This window comes from Paramisgurnus dabryanus, chromosome 10 (assembly GCF_030506205.2).
Source record: "Paramisgurnus dabryanus chromosome 10, PD_genome_1.1, whole genome shotgun sequence".
Classification (NCBI taxonomy): domain Eukaryota; kingdom Metazoa; phylum Chordata; class Actinopteri; order Cypriniformes; family Cobitidae; genus Paramisgurnus; species Paramisgurnus dabryanus.
In genome coordinates this window covers 19,687,581-19,703,638 of record NC_133346.1, presented here as the reverse complement: position 1 = coordinate 19,703,638, position 16,058 = coordinate 19,687,581, and the positions used below count along the sequence as shown (strand labels likewise).

The 16,058-nt window shown below is 35.7% G+C and overlaps 2 protein-coding genes across 4 annotated transcripts; one reads left to right on the top strand and one right to left on the bottom strand.

Annotated features, from left to right (window-relative positions):
- Nucleotides 1-1,194: 1,194 nt before the first annotated feature.
- On the bottom strand, nucleotides 1,195-10,114 carry sftpba (surfactant protein Ba). Of its 2 annotated transcripts, none has more exons than XM_065290419.1 (12): nucleotides 10,007-10,114; nucleotides 9,365-9,420; nucleotides 8,846-8,920; nucleotides 6,994-7,116; nucleotides 5,792-5,905; nucleotides 5,632-5,712; nucleotides 5,024-5,207; nucleotides 4,631-4,773; nucleotides 4,467-4,547; nucleotides 3,770-3,880; nucleotides 2,332-2,394; nucleotides 1,195-2,062 (listed from the first exon to the last, which is right to left on the bottom strand). In XM_065290419.1, the coding sequence occupies exons 1-11, from the start codon at nucleotides 10,056-10,058 to the stop codon at nucleotides 2,359-2,361; spliced, it is 1,056 nt and encodes a 351-aa protein (XP_065146491.1). In that variant the 5' UTR covers nucleotides 10,059-10,114; the 3' UTR covers nucleotides 1,195-2,062; nucleotides 2,332-2,358. The 2 variants fall into 2 exon arrangements, with proteins under 2 accessions (XP_065146491.1, XP_065146490.1); XM_065290418.1 differs by having other exon boundaries at nucleotides 2,338-2,394.
- Nucleotides 10,115-11,262: 1,148 nt separating this feature from the next.
- Nucleotides 11,263-14,064, top strand: timmdc1 (translocase of inner mitochondrial membrane domain containing 1). Of its 2 annotated transcripts, XM_065290421.1 has the most exons (8): nucleotides 11,263-11,321; nucleotides 11,610-11,849; nucleotides 11,973-12,138; nucleotides 12,248-12,336; nucleotides 12,422-12,489; nucleotides 13,276-13,354; nucleotides 13,651-13,761; nucleotides 13,837-14,064. In XM_065290421.1, the coding sequence occupies exons 2-8, from the start codon at nucleotides 11,617-11,619 to the stop codon at nucleotides 13,979-13,981; spliced, it is 891 nt and encodes a 296-aa protein (XP_065146493.1). In that variant the 5' UTR covers nucleotides 11,263-11,321; nucleotides 11,610-11,616; the 3' UTR covers nucleotides 13,982-14,064. The 2 variants fall into 2 exon arrangements, with proteins under 2 accessions (XP_065146493.1, XP_073672164.1); XM_073816063.1 differs by lacking the exon at nucleotides 11,263-11,321 and having other exon boundaries at nucleotides 11,334-11,849.
- The last annotated feature ends 1,994 nt before the right edge of the window (nucleotides 14,065-16,058 follow it).

Genomic DNA, 16,058 nt, shown 5'->3' with positions numbered 1-16,058 from the left:
CAACAATTTAATGCAGTGCGAAATACTGCATTTTAAAGGGGACATTTCACAAACTTTGAGATGTTTAAGATGTCAGATAAATCTTTGGTGTCCCCTGAGTAAAAATGTTCAGTTTTGGGTGTGTCCTTTAAAATGCAAATGAGCTGATGAAATGCAAACACTTATCGCCGTAAAAGTGGTTTGTTGAAATTCAAATTTAATTGTGCTGTCAGTTAATTTCTATCTCTATTCAGCCATGGCACTACCATTTAGTGCAGTGCAGATTAAGGGTCTGTATTATTATAATAAGATCCCCCTTCTGACATCACAGGGGGAGACAAATTTAAATAACCTATTTTTTCACCAAAACTAAGTTACCGGGTTGTTCTTTTTCACATTTTCGAAGCACTGGGGAAAAAGTCAGGATATGTTCCCTTAAAGCTGTCAAAAAGCGATCTAAGTAGTCTAGAATATTGAACCAAGAGATCAAGTCTGATTAAACACCAGAGTTGGTATAGCTTATGGCTTTGTCATCATACTGTTACCATTTTAAAAAAAAGTACACCTTTGTGCCTAAAGGATGCATATGTGTATCTAATGGAACATATAAGGATGTTTAAAAAGGATACACTTGTCACATTTTGTGCTACTAGAAAATAATGTTATGTTTCTTTGTTGGATAGAGGGTGTGATAAAAGTAATGCCTGTTGTGATGTTTTATACTCTCTCATTTGCAAGTCACTTTGAATAAAAGCATCTGAACACGAATAAATATAAACAGAGAAACTGAAGAACAAAAACTAACTATTCTGACATGAAAAGCATGAGAACTTTTTAAATGTCACGCACGGTGATCCCATCATTCCAGTTCCATGCAGTGTGGTTTTTGACAGGAAGATTTGAGTTGAGGCAATGTTGTTTAACCAGCTGATGGCTTGCTGAAGGCAAAATTCCACAGCCACGGTGATAATGAATTATTTCAGGATCTAAAGTCGCCCGCATACGCCCAGTGGTGACAAACAACGAACTATGCATGTTTGAAAGCAATCTATATTTCATTTAAGTAGGAAGGGCATGTGTAATAGTAAAGAAACACACATGTGAGCTACTTTAAAAGATGTGACCAGCACATTTTAAAGAATCAAAGGTCAACATCTATGTGTGCTGCAGTAGTTATTGCACTGATGCAATATTTGACCATCTTTCAAATTCAGGTTAGGAGGTCAAAGGTTTTTATTTGCACCTTACATGTACACAAGTAGGGAAAGATAAACATTTGATCAATATTTCTTGAAAAAAAAAAGGATTGTAATAATAACTTCAACATGTTGGGAAAATATTCAATCAAATTACATATTAAACCATTTATCAATGACGCTTGATGCCAAACTACAAAATAGATATACATATATGGGTGGTTTCCCAAACAAACCTTACAAAAAACAATACTGGTGTGCATCTTAAGACAAAACACTTATTAAGATGTGTCCATGCAAGCTGTTTTTTTTTTTGTTATGGCAGTTCAAACATGCATTTTAGGCTGGGGTTCGTCCAGGAAACTGCCCTGTAATGATTTATACATACTAAAATATACCATGGTAACCACAATTTTGGACAAATACTTTAAGTGATACCGTTACTGTTATTATTGCAAAACCATTTTTTTGAGAAGGTAGGATGTAATGAACGTCCTCCATCACGCAGCGATGTCTAATTTTAATGTAATATGAACTCTGACTTTCCATTGACCTCTTTGCAAGCTTATGCATAGCACTAAAAACTGATAATATATCATGAAATCAATAATGCTGTTTAAGCAATACTAAGCCTTTTTGTTAAAATATAAATCGTTAAAAAGCATTAATATATAAAGTTAGTTCTGCTTTATCTTATTTGCTAAAGATACTATCCAAGCCCACCATAACATGTGACTCTTATTTTCTACTAGAAAAGCAATATAACAAGGAAAAAAGCAAAGGAGGAGAATTCAGTAGCATCTTGGTCCAGCACCAAAGCTTCAACATATGCAGAAAGGCTGTTAAAGCTTCACATCTGTTTGAAAATCTCAGCTTTAACTCTTCCACTGAAAAACAAAACCAACAAAGTAGTCCCAAAACTCCTTTAACACTTGCAAATAGGCTGAGTCTGGGAGTTTATATGCTAATATTGGCCATAAATGTTTACTTACATTTGACACACTGAACATATATGAGTTATTACATATAGATTATTATTAAGGTCAATATTGAATGAGTGGAAAATACATTACATAGATGTACTCTGTGTCAGAGTAAAAATTAAGATCATTTATGTATTTGACATTGATTAACATATAGCAAACTGTAGGCTCACATTTACCATAGGTATGCGGAAATGGATTTATGCCCACACATTCTTCTGACAAAAGGAAACTGCCTGTAACAGTAACATAAAGAAGCATATTATTAAACCATGGCTTATCATATCTTTCCTAACTTATATATTAATTAAAACATGAGATTCCTGTGTTCAAGGTGGCAGTAGTTGGTTTAAGCTGATCCTCGCAGCCTGGCAAATCTGGTCATGCTGGTGGTTAAGCCGCTTTTCCAGCCTGACCAGCTAGACATCTTAAAAAGTGAACAAAACACAGCTACACCAGCAAAACCAGGTAATATCAAGCTGGGAGACCAGATAAAATACGCTCACCAATTTACGTTGGGTTTTCAGTAGGGACACACTAAATTAGCTTTGCGAGAGAACCAATGTCCCACTAACTTCCGGGTTGGCCTACAAAAATACGTCATCACTGATGTGTCAGTCATTGACAATTTTTCCTAACATTTGTCATTATTTCTTACGTTACCTGTTCATTGTTTTGAGCTTCAAAAACAAAAAAAAATACAAATAAAAAAGCGGAAGTAAGACTTTTATTGATTTTGCTTCATTAAAGTTGCGTTAATAATTTATAATTTTCCTGAAATATTTGTATTGTGTGATAATAACCGTTTTATAAAAGCAAAACACCCTTGAGCCTTAAGGAGGACAATTCATGTGTCTGCTAGTTAAGTATACCTCTTGTAACTTTTTTAAGCATTGGACTTTTAAAGCATAAAAATTTAAAGTTATTAACTAACACAATACTTATAAGATCATGAACTGTAATAAGGCCACTTAACAACTGTTGCCAATTTTTTTCAAAGGAAGTTGCTAAATGGGAAATTATTTTTTTAAGGTGGAATTGTTGCTAAAATAAATTTTATAAATGACGTCATTATTATATACTAGGCTTGTTCGACTTCATGCGGCGCCGCAAGAACCGAAAGCCGGATGACTTCAAAGTACCGCGAGAATGATTCAAGAAATCATATTTCGTCTCGCTCTCGCGATACTTTGACGTCATCTGGCTGTCGATTCTTGCGGCGACGCATGAAGTCGAACAAGCCCAATATCAACGCCAAACAACATCTTTATATAATATACAAAATACACAATGACTTTTCTCAAATTGACATGCCATCTCAGAAAAAAAACATTATCTAAAATATGTACAGCTACATTCTTTTGAAAATCACAGTTTATGTATATTTTCATTTTAACTTGTGAAATTAACAACAGGTAAACAACAATTTACACTGTATTGGTAGTTAATTTACCTAAAAAAACTTTTCAAAACTTTGTAAAAGTGGCCAAATACATTTTTAAAATTGCTAAATTTGTGGCTTTAGGTGCTTTTGGGAAAAATTTGCTAGGGTAGTCTGAAAAGTTGCTAAATCTAGCAACAAAGTTGCTAAGTTGGCAACACTGCACTTACCCCACAGTCTATAGCAGTCTGCAGGTCCTTGCAGCGGTAGCTTATACCCAGAGTACAGGGGTCACCATGAGTAACCGTCTCACTGTCTCCAATGACACACATATTTGCTTTCTAATAAATCCAAGAAACAGAAAATACCAGACTTATCCATTTGCTGTTCTATTTATTAGCTAAAGTCATTTGTAATTTTTATGTAGGCTATAGTCAAGTGATGTGTCTGCTAGTTAAGTATACAACATTGCCATCTGCTGGAAGACTGTAATATTGCACTCAGAATTTAGCCTTTTAAAGGCGGGGTGCATGATTTCTGAAAACCCATGTTGACATTTGAAATCACCTAAACAAACACGCCCCTACCCGAATAGAATCTGGTCCTTCTTTTGATAGACCCACCCCACACATATGCAACCCAGTGGTTAGTAGACATGCACCTTACTGCTGATTGGCTACAAGTGTGTTTTGGTAGTCGGCCCGATTCCCTTTTCCAAAGTGTTTTTCAAAAATCATGCCCAGATAAAAACCCCAGAAAGTTAGATAAAGGGAACTGTAATAAGGAACTAGAAACACACTAGAACCTAGATAGAAAGCAAATATAAACAAACATTTCTTTGTGGTTTGTACCTAGTACACCATAGCATTATGGAAGTGAGCCTTCCACAGACCACCAACCAATACATTTTTATGGACATTTTATTACCTTGCATACGTCGAGTGCTTCCTGTTCTTGGCTCAGAAACACGCCAAGTTGCTTTCCATAACGCTGCGTGTAGGTCTTGCACTATAGATATAGAAATCATCCATATAATTTTACACAAAGTGTTTGATAATTAGTCAATCATAGAGATATGGTTTCTGTCTGACCTTTGGCATGGCATTGGGATGCATCTGACACACGTAGTCAAGGAAAGAAGCAGTCTGGAGCTCGGTGGCATTTGAGCCCAGATGCATACGGGTCAAAACCGCCAGGGTAAGACAAGAATCACAGTCTGAACGCACAGGATCGTCTGTTTAAAAGATATGGAGACAAACTTTAGGATGCTATTGTTTATTAAAATTCTAAAGCTTTATGTAGATGTGCAATGTATGATTTAAGGATGTTCAATTGGTTCCCACCAATACCTAAAGAGACACACAAAAAACATTTCTGTTTTAATTAAAATGATTAAAAACACCTGTTGAAACTATTAAACTTAGTAAGATTTCTATTGTTGTTTTTCAGCAGGGTGTGCATTAAAAATACTGTTGTGCCTTAACCTGTTATAGGTCCTTCTATTATTCCACAAAGAAACAGCAGCTTGCATATCAGGTCAGGAGAGGTTTCGTTCAACAGCATTTCGATCAATGCTTTGGCGTATTTTTCAACGATCTTGTTGCACTGTGACTGAATCGCAGCTGGAAACTCGCTGCACAAATGCTCAAGCAGGGACATTATGGCTTGCTGTATGGTACAAAAAAAGATGAGATTTATCATAGGAGCTTTTAGGACTTTATGACTCAAAATGTGTGTATGGCTGTGTTTAAAATAAAAGCATAGTAATAGCATAGTAACATACTACTTCTTCTGTTTCTGCAGTATAGGCCTTACCATGCAAACAGTAGTGGAACATTGCATCCAAAAATGCAATGTGCTTTACCTTTAATCCTTAATTTAATGAAGTTCAGCATGTTGATCATGGCTCATTTTTAATTTTTTTAATAAAATATATTTTTTATTTCTATATTGTGGATCGTATTCATATGCAATGTATGTCACATACACTTTCATGAAATAATCCTTTTTTTTTTATTAACTTACTTTGTAAATAAATATACTACAGGCTGTATAATTCAACACTATACATTCATCCTAAATTGAATTTTACCTCAGTCCTCTCTTTAGGAAGCATTTCCTCGAGTTTGTTTACGATAAATTTGCACACAGTGCACTGAATAGACGTCTGGCGCTGTTGAGAGGGAAGAGAAACTGTGCAGAACTCACAAAACATCTCAAAACATCAAACTGTCACTTCATCTAAATATTACCTTCACAGTTGGCATTGTTAGAGTTTTTGCGATGTGATCGAGCAACAGCTCTTTTATCCTGCCATTGTCACGACCATCACACAGCTCAAGTAATTTACAAATTTGCTCGGGTTTCTGCAGAGAGATGACAAGTTAGTTAAAAACCTATAGACTGTTTTCTTCTTTATAACCCTGCAAGACTTTGTAGTGGAAATGTATAGATTTATGTACCACTTAAAGGAAACTCCACTTTTTTTGATAATATGCTCATTTTCCAGCTCCCCTATGGTTAAACATTTGATCCTTACTGTTTTGGAATCCATTCAGCTGATCTCCGAGTCTGGCGGTACCACTTTTAGCATAGCTTAGCACAATCCATTGAATCTGATTAGACCATTAGCATCAAGCTAAAAATAACCAAAAAGTTCCAAAATATTTTTCCTATTTAAAACTTGACTCTTCTGTAGTTACATCGTGTACTAAGACATTACGCACTGCTGGAAAATAGTTCCCTGCTATTGAAAGTAACCAAGGGGACTATTTTCGGGCAGTGCGTAATATGACTACGCCTGCTGCAGCTATGTTACATCAGCAAAGCCCTTTTTAGCCAGTTTGAGAGTATTGTCCTAGCCATATCTGTCTAGAAAATCACAACTTTTAATTTTTCGTCAGTCTTAGTCACGATGTAACTACAGAAGTGTCAAGTTTTAAACAGGAAAAATATTGAAATCAGATTCAATGGATTGTGCTAAGCTATGCTAAAAGTGCAAGTGCCAGACCCAGACATCAGCTGAATGAATTCCAAAACAGTAAGGATCAAATGTTTAACCATAGGGGAGCTGGAAAATGAGCATATTTTCAAAAAAAGTGGAGTGTCCCTTTTAAGGTTCACTGTGGGACTTTTAGCGGCATCTAGTCGTGAGAATGTAAATTGCAATCAACGGCTAAGTCCACAGCGCACCCACAGGACAAATACGTCATTGTCTGAGACAACGTAGTGACAAAACACGCTCACTTGAACAGTTTGTCCTTGTAGGGCTACTCTAGAAACATGACAGAGAAAACAGTACAGTTCATTATGTAAGGTCTTTATATACAACAGATAATATAGTATTATATTGCATTTCTGTCATGAGATCCTTCTAAAAGTCCCACATTGCACCTTTAATATGTACTAATTCAATAAGTTCAATGCACATTTATAAATTCGGTAAATTACGTACCATTACACCGGTAAGAAAGCCAATGGCCATAGGAATCACTTTTTGCACCTGAGCATGGCAGCTTTCCCTCATTTGTTGAGGTATCTTATCACAGAGGTACTCCACTGTATCAGTGATTCTTTCCTGCAGGGTAAACAAAGAATTGTTTTGGTTTAGCCACAAGACATATAAAATACATATGAAATATAATTTTCAACCTCTCATGTATGATTATCAAGTTCAAGTTCCTTTATTTTGTACCCTTAGGTAAATTAGGTTTCAGTGGCAGGTTCACAGTTCCTCACACAGACAAATAAAAATCAACAATAAAACAACAACACTAAAAGGACATCATAAGAACAGTAACATAAAGTAACAGCATAAAATATATCAATAAATAACAATAAAATAAAAAACCCTTATTACGCCTTCAAATTATTCATGTGGTTAATCACAGCTGGGACAAAGCTGTTCTTAAATCGTTTTGTTGTGCAATGTGGTACTCTATACCGTCGATTTGATGGGAGAAATTGAAACTCATTATACAGGGGGTGATGCCTATCTCCTGTAATTGAAACACCCATTCGCTGTACCTGCCTGGTATACAGTAAAGCAGGGGTAAGTAAAGGCTCCCCAATCAACTTACTAGCCCATTTCACAATCTGGTTCATTGAGTTGCGATTTTTTACTGATAGATTTCCATACCAGGACACCAACGTAAATGACAATACTGACTCAATGTAGGCACGATAAAACAAAATCAACAATGTTTTATCAAAATGAAATTTACACAATTCCCTCGAAAAGAACATTCGTTGATGCCCTTTTTTACACACGGCTTTATATACAACAAGTGTCTGGACACTAAGGGACAGTTTTTCAGACAAGGCTTTTCCTAGTCCCAGACTAAAATGCTTGTTTGAGAGCTTAATTTAAAGGAACACTCCACTTTTCTTTGAAAAAAAGCTTATTTTCATGCTAAAAGTGGTAGCGCCAGACCCGGAGATCAGCTGAATGGATTCCAAAACGGTAAAAATCAAATGTTTAACTCTAAGGGCGCTGAAAAATGAGCCATTTTTTCAACAAAAAAAGTGGAGTGTCCCTTTAAAAACATCTTGCACTGACATATCTTACTTAACAAAGCCCTAGTCCTGGATTCATCTAAACCAGTGGTTCCCAAACTGGGGGCCGCGAGATGGTGCCAGGGGGGCCCCAGTTTTATGACATTTCATAAAATACATTAATTTATCATGAATTCTGTGTAATTAAAAACTAAAAAAAAATAAGGCTACTAACCAACAGCACTACTTTGTATACTTTAATATGTTTTGTCTTATTAAAATGTTACGTTTTAGAACAAATTTGTTATAAAAAAAAATTGGGGGCCGTGAAGGAATGCACAATATACAAGGGGGGCCGCACGCTGAAAAAGTTTGAGAACCACTGATCTAAACGGCCCCTAAATCACTTTTGAAACATTTTTATCTGTGTCTGCTAGTACACCTTTGTGAAATTAAGGAGAACTTAATGAAAAATTTACTAAATTCATTCGTTTTTAAAGTAATATTAAACAAAATGCACACTATTAAAAGTTGAGATAGTTTACTTCTGCTTCTTAGTACAACTTCCTTATTTCTTTGAAATGTAATTGCTATTTGGAGCATGGAGAAAATCATGCAAGTCTAAGATAAACAAATTTGACTTATACACTTTGTCTTCCTCAAAAGCTGTGTAAATAGTTGTAAATTGATACGGTGCATTGGTTAAATGCTGGTGTCCACCTAAATTAGTTAAAACACTGTGAAGAGAGCATAAACAATTATTCATCCTATTATCTGCCTGCATCTGTGGATTTGTTTGTGAAGATCCTTACCTGGAAGTCTTTATTTGATAGTAAGTCCATCGTAATTTCAAAAATCTGAATGCAGTCCTGACACATGTCTCCAGTCTATTGAATATAATATATGATATCATATAATTTATGAAGGCACATGTTTATTTGTTGTATTATGAAGTTTAGTCTTATCAAATGTTTGATCTGATCCAAAAATATTAAAAAAGGGCCAATTCCAAGAAACAAGAAGTGAGAGCTGTGGTACTGTATATTTCAGGTGCAGTGTGAAATGTTTGTGTGAAGGGGTTTGAGGATATGAAAATAACTTTGTGTCTGTTTCAAAGAATATCATAAAAAACTGTGGGGGGTTGCATGACAGTAGATTTTAATGTAGGTTTGCATTATGTTTAGCCAGTGAGTTGAGTTCATGAGTTAACATAATGAAAAGCAGATCAAGATAGAGAGTACGAAATCTGCTTTCATTTTATCCAAAATGTGAAATTGTGGTGAAATCAGCAGGAATAAATGTGAAGCATTTACTTTAAAGAAAAGACTCACCTCAGTCTTATCAGTATCCATCTGGACATTCCTCATATCAGCAGATCGTGCTTTGACTGTCGGGATAAAATCAATGTTAATATAGGCCTACTGTACATGAACTTTTCTTGAACTTTACCAGGAACCTTCATTGAGCTTCAGTAAATTTCTGATTAGAAACTGCACATACAATACAAACAAAAACCTTTTGCTTTTTAATGCACCATCTTTCGTAAAATTGCATGAGTTTAAGTAATATAATTGAACTGTATTTGTAATTTTTTGTATTGTTAAATCTGTGTTTGTATTTCTCTGACAAATTTACTTACATTTAAAATGAAACATTGTTAAATTAAGTTTTAAAACTTAAACTGCAAAAAAATTAAGATTAGATAATTATAAATTATTTCATAGCTTATTATTATTATTTGATCTTTTGTAAATGTTGTTAAGCAAAGGTAAACTTGGTTAACTTGAACATCCAATAGCGTTTATCTAAAAATTACATATTTATCTTGTTATTTTTTGTCAAACAATTTTACAATTTCCACATTTCGTCTATTTTTATATTTTTTTTTACGCACAGGAATTCATGTAAAGCATACACTCAAAATAATGTTAGAAGAATAATATAATTAGTTGTACCATCAACATTTTATTTACCTGAACCCAGAAGGGTGATGAAGATGAAAAACGTAAGTTTGCTGGCAGTCATGTCTTCAGTCAGTTCAGTTGAAGAACCACACTGAAAAGTCAATGCTCATAAACTTGGTCCTCAAAGAGGAAATACAACCTTTATATACCGTATCTGCATACAACCAGTGACGCCCCAAAAGCACAACCCAAGTGTGATAAACGTAAAGCACTGTGCAAATAAGAAAGCTTTGCTTTAACCTCCTAAGAACTGGATGTCCACATATGTGGACATGATTTTTTTATGTTTGCACCATAATACTTAATTTTGTGTAACTGGAACCTGTTGTACACAAACATAGACAAATACACTGCTTCATGTTATTAGAAAAAAATGTGGTTATTATATTTATTGGTTCTTCCTAACCCTAAAATAGCTGGTAGAAATCTGAAAAAAGACAAACCAAAACCAGGGTCTTAGGAGGATAATAATAATAATAAAAAACATTGCTTAATCACAAATGACAGATTAAACCAATTTTGTGGTCTGTCTAAATCAAGATCATGGGGCGGTTTCCCATACAGGGTTTAGATTAATCCAGGACTAGGCCTTTTATTTATATGAGGACATTTAAGTAGTTTTTACAAACAAACTAGTCGGTAGTTAGGGCTAATCAGTCTTGTGTGATCAGTCTACATTTTTTAAACAGTTATGATCAGTTTTGATGAAAAAAAAATTAAGACTAGTCTAAAAAGCTTATGTAATGGGCCACAGGTTCTAAAAGAACTGTTGAGTATAGAAGAAAACATAAACTGACTAAATTCTTGCTATATACAAATATTATACAGACTTGGGATCAGAACTGGAGTTGGACTTTTCAATGTATGCTTATAAATTACTTTATGTCTGCTGAATTATTGTAGCTATTGTATGCCAGCCACTCCCTTACACATTGTTTTTATTTTTTTGTTAGTTTGTTTGTTTAATTTGTAGAACACTATAGTAATCACAAATGTATCTTTGTCTAACCATTTTTGACCATAACCAACTGTGATATTTAGATGATGAGCTATAGGGTAATGTAATAGCCTACAAATGATAATCAATCCACCAAAAATCGTTGTTAGGGCTACTTCAGTTTTCCTACAATAAATCCATGGTTATTTATTCCTGAAAATGACTCATATTTCACCAAAATCTGTAACGTTTTTATAGCTTGTCGCAGTGTAAATGCATTTTTGTAGTTAGGTCCTCCACCGCTAGATGGCGCAACTGAATCATTTGTGTTAGGAAGTGAACATTTTGACATTGTAATGTCACTGAAGGAGCGCTGAATGAAAACAGGTTAGGCATGGTGCTATGATGTTTCTCTTGTTGTTTCTTATTAAGTTGTCATGCAACCCTTTTGCATAAATGGCGACAGAAAATGTACGCTATATATTTCCAGATTGTGTAGTGATGTCATTTAACGTTATAGATACTGTAAAATCTATGTAATCTATGTACAGTACAGAAACCGTTGTACTTAGTGTATACAGTACTATATTTCCAGCATGCACACAAGTGTGGATGAAAGTACATAGAAACATTCTTATACATCTGGTCATTCGTTTCTCTCATTGGATTTAACAGCACCTTGATGCATACTGTAAACAGACAGGGATTATCATCCACATGTGGAGGGACCGAAACGGAGGAGCTCGAGGGCTCACGTTCTGGATTACTCAGGGGTTTTAGGTTACCTCTTCCCCTTGTACACGCGGCTGATAACCCGTCCACACAGACAAGCAGCATCTCTTTACCACAACACATAGGCAAGCCGGAGTTTCCTGACACAGGATGGGACAGACTCAAAGAGGTTTTTTGGAGACGGTGAGTATCAGTGTTATATTTCTAAAGTACTTCATTATAATGTATTCAGAAATAAACCATTCTGTGAAAAGTAATCTCTTAAGTATTTATTGTTTCGCTGATTCATCTTGCTTTGATGTGCAGTGAAGGTCAGATGTACTCAGAGGAGATGAGGAGTATAGTGAAGAGTGGCATTGCTGCAGCTATGGTTGGGATGGTCTATGGAGGACTTCCTGGAGCCAGAGATGCCAGAGAGAGATTTATCCAATTTAGCCAGGCTGAAATTTACCAAAACAGAGTGGATGCAGTGGTAAGTATTATACATCATTTGAAATGGATTGAATTATTCTTATTTCACATTTTGTATAGCGTTGTTGTTTTGTGGAATTAATATATAAAATATATAAATCTGTCACCAGCGTTCAGCTCATAACGCAGCTATTCGTGGTTTTGTGCGTTTTGGCTGGAGGTGGAGCTGGAGAGTAGCAGCGTTTGTAACTCTGTTTAAGTGAGTTGAAATATATATAATGCTAGCAATATTAATAATATGTTAATGCTTTTAAAAAGCAAATGTTTTCTCTCTCTTTCTACAGCACTGTCAGTACTGGACTAACAGTGTACAGAGACAAAAATGCTTTAAGTCATTTTGCTGCTGCAGGTGGTAAGTTGACCATTATGCCAAATTCCTGATTATTATGTGGCATACAGTAGATGGTTAACTATTAACAGTTGTGGTTTTAATCAGACAGCAATATTATTGTTTTAAAACAACTAATTAAAGCAATTACAGCAAGTTACACACGTGAAGGCGCAATATGATAACCCCCCAAAAAATTGTAGGTCAGGACCATAGACAGTAAAAATATGGATGTTAGTGATGGGAGAAATTAAGCTTTTCGATTGATTCGCAAATTGATTCAGTTTTTCAAGTGTTCAAAACACCATACACGCTGGCGACACCTGCTGGTCAAGATAGTGTTAAAGTAACAAGTTCTCTCCAAACATTTGACACTTTTTACAAAATAATAGCAAAACTTTTCTAGAAATATGTTTTTAAGAAAAATAAATTTTTTAACAACCAAATCATTAAAAACGTAATTCTCTTTTTATGTTAAATCTGTTTTAAACAAAAAGTAGACAAAATTGTAATGTTATTAGTCAGAAGGATGAATGTTTTATTAACTGCATAATAAAAATGACCCGATTTCACCTAACCATGTAAGTCACTGGTCATTTGTGATCAACTCCCCCTAGTGGTAAATCATCAGATTTTCGAAACGTTTCAAAGCAGTTATGGAGCCTTGGTTGTTAAAATCATGTGACATGGCAAGTTTGAAACACGCTTTGAACCAATGATTCGAAACAAAAGATTCGTAAATGTTTTGAAGCCTCATGAAGCAGTGTTTTGAGTGAGTGAATGCCAATAATATCATATGTTTGTGTTTAGCTGTCACAGGAGGAATTTTTCGGCTTAATCTGGGATTAAGAGGACTTGTGTCCGGTACACTCATCGGGGCAGGACTGGGGTAAGAAAAACATAGAAAGATATTTGCATTTACATTTATGCATTAGACAGACACTTTTATCCAAAGCAACTAGCAGTGCATTTAATATGTGGATTTTATTTGTATGGGGTTGTGAACCCACAAACTTTTGCATGGCTGACGCAAAGCTGTGCTACTTAAGTTACAGGAAGCTTTATTGTCAAAGAGATAATGTCAGTCAGTATCAGTGCTGTTACTTTAATCCTTCACACTTTATCCTGGAGCAACAGTGCTGTTGTACAATATAACAGCGCTGTTGACACATGATGTTTTCACAGGTTGCCAGCTGGACTATTCATCATTGGTCTACAGAAGCTTGGGGGCGAGACCATGTGTGAGAAGAGGCATCGAGAAAGAAGAGAGTTACATGAACTGAGAGTCGCTGAATGGTTCGTTTAACTTGGATTATAGATTTTATGAACAGTTTACCGTTTTAACTAACTAAGCTGATGTCTCTATCACAGGGCTGCTCGTCTCAATCTCACAGATGACCTCATCGGAGAAATCAGTGGGAAAAATCAGGAGGCTGAAATTGACCTTAAACGAATTGAGGAGCTGCTTGGTCAACCCAGGAATGAGAAAGGAGTAAAGGACGCTGACAGCCAATGACATCACATACTTGACAGTATAATGGGTCGGGGGGGGTATTTATGCCTGAATGACCAACATGTAAATAAAAACCCTTTGCTGAACATTTTTACTGTCATCTGTCCAGGATGCTGTAGTTGTTTAAAAGCAAATAAAGCATTTACTGGTAGCCAGATTTGGTTTTGTGAAATTAAACCGATCCAATAAAAAACAATGCCAGAATATTAATATTTTATCGTGAAATTGAGGTTATTTTGTTCAGAACAACTTTATCTACAGTATTGAGACGTATTAAATAGGGCTGGTCAGCATTAGTTTACAACAGGCGATAAACTTTCTATGGGCTACTCTGTATCTTTCTGTGTCTGCTTTGCATCTTCTCAACACCTATGCTTATGCAAAGAGGAGGTTTAAAAGAACCTATTTTTTCCTGATTGTAATGATTTAAGGAAGGCATGTTTGTTAAAACTAGTTATATTTCATAATAACTAAGTCCTAGTCCTGGTTTAAGATAATCTCTGTCCGGGCAACCACCCCTATATTATATAATCTATATTGTCGCACTATTTAATCAATAACAGTGGTCTTTTTAAGCTGCTTTCCGTTATAGACCGTATAAGCAGTAACAACATAAACAAGCGGCTGTCGCGGTCCGCACGTAACTTCCGGTAAACTCCGCTAAGAATAAATAACAACAAAGTTCTTTAACGTAGTTTATTTATATAACAAGCAAAAAAACAACACATAGATTACCTAGGAAACCAAAACATTTTCAAAGAGGCATTTGTTCAAGAGATCAGTTTAGCAACTAGTCAGACCATTAAAAAAACGAAACCGGAAGTAAGGTTCAGATCCAGACGTGTATCACGTGCGTACGATGAAACCGTCTATATGTGTCTTATGTTTTTCCCTGTATGCACTTTTGTACAGTCATGGTCAAGTGTTGGCACCCCTGAAATTTTTCTCACATAATTGTTTTGCAATTACACATGTTTTACTATTCACATTTATTTCCTTTGTGTTTATTAGAACAACACAAAAAACAGAAGAAAAAATCTAACTTGACATAATTTCAGACAAAACTCAAAAAATGGGCCGCACAAAATTATTGGCACCATTTCATGTGATGTTCCTTTAAACTCACCTGGGTCAAGTAACAGTGTGGGAAATATAAAAATCAAACCTGAAAACAGATAAAAAGGGGAGAAGTTGACTCATTCTGTGCATCTGTGTGTGCCATACTAAGCATGGAGACCAGAAAGAGGAGAACAGGACTGTTTGAGGACTTGAGAACCATTGTGAAAATTGTGGTAAAAATATCAAAATATCAAGGTTACAAGTCCATCTTCAGAGATCTAGATGTTCATTTGTCCACAGTGCGCAACATGATCAACAAGTTTGCAACCCATCTCCCTGGACGTGGATGGAAGAGAAAAAGTGATGAATGGTTGCAACCCAGGATAGCCCGGATATTGGATAAGCAGCCCCAAACAAGTTCCAAAGAAATTCAAGCTGTTTTGCAGGCTCAGGGTGTATCAGTGTCAGCGTGAATTATCCATCGACATTTGAATGAAATGAAACGCTATGGCAGGAGACCCAGGAGGACCACACTGCTGACACACAGATATAAAAAGCAAGACTACAGTTTGCCAAAATGTATGTGAGTAAGCCAAAACGTCTTGAGGATAGATGATACCGAGCTTTTTGGTAAAGCACATCATCTTACTGAAAACGGTATGAGGCCTACAAAGAAAATAACACAGTACCTACAGTTAAATATGGTGGAGGTTCAAAGATGTTTTCTGGGTTGTTTTGCTGCCTCTGGCACTAGGTGCCTTGACTGTGTGCAAGGCGTCATGAAATCTATGGATTACAAAAGGAATTTGGGTTGCAATGGACGACCCAGTGTCAGAAAGCTACGAGATCATGAGTCTTGCAGCAGGACAATGACCCCAAACATACTTCAAAAAGCACCCAGAAATGGTTGGCAACAAAACTCTGGAGAGTTCTGAAGTGGCCAGCAATTAGTCCAAATCTAAATGAACACCTGTGGAGAGATCTTAAAATTGCTGTTGGGAAAAGGTGCCCTTCCAATATG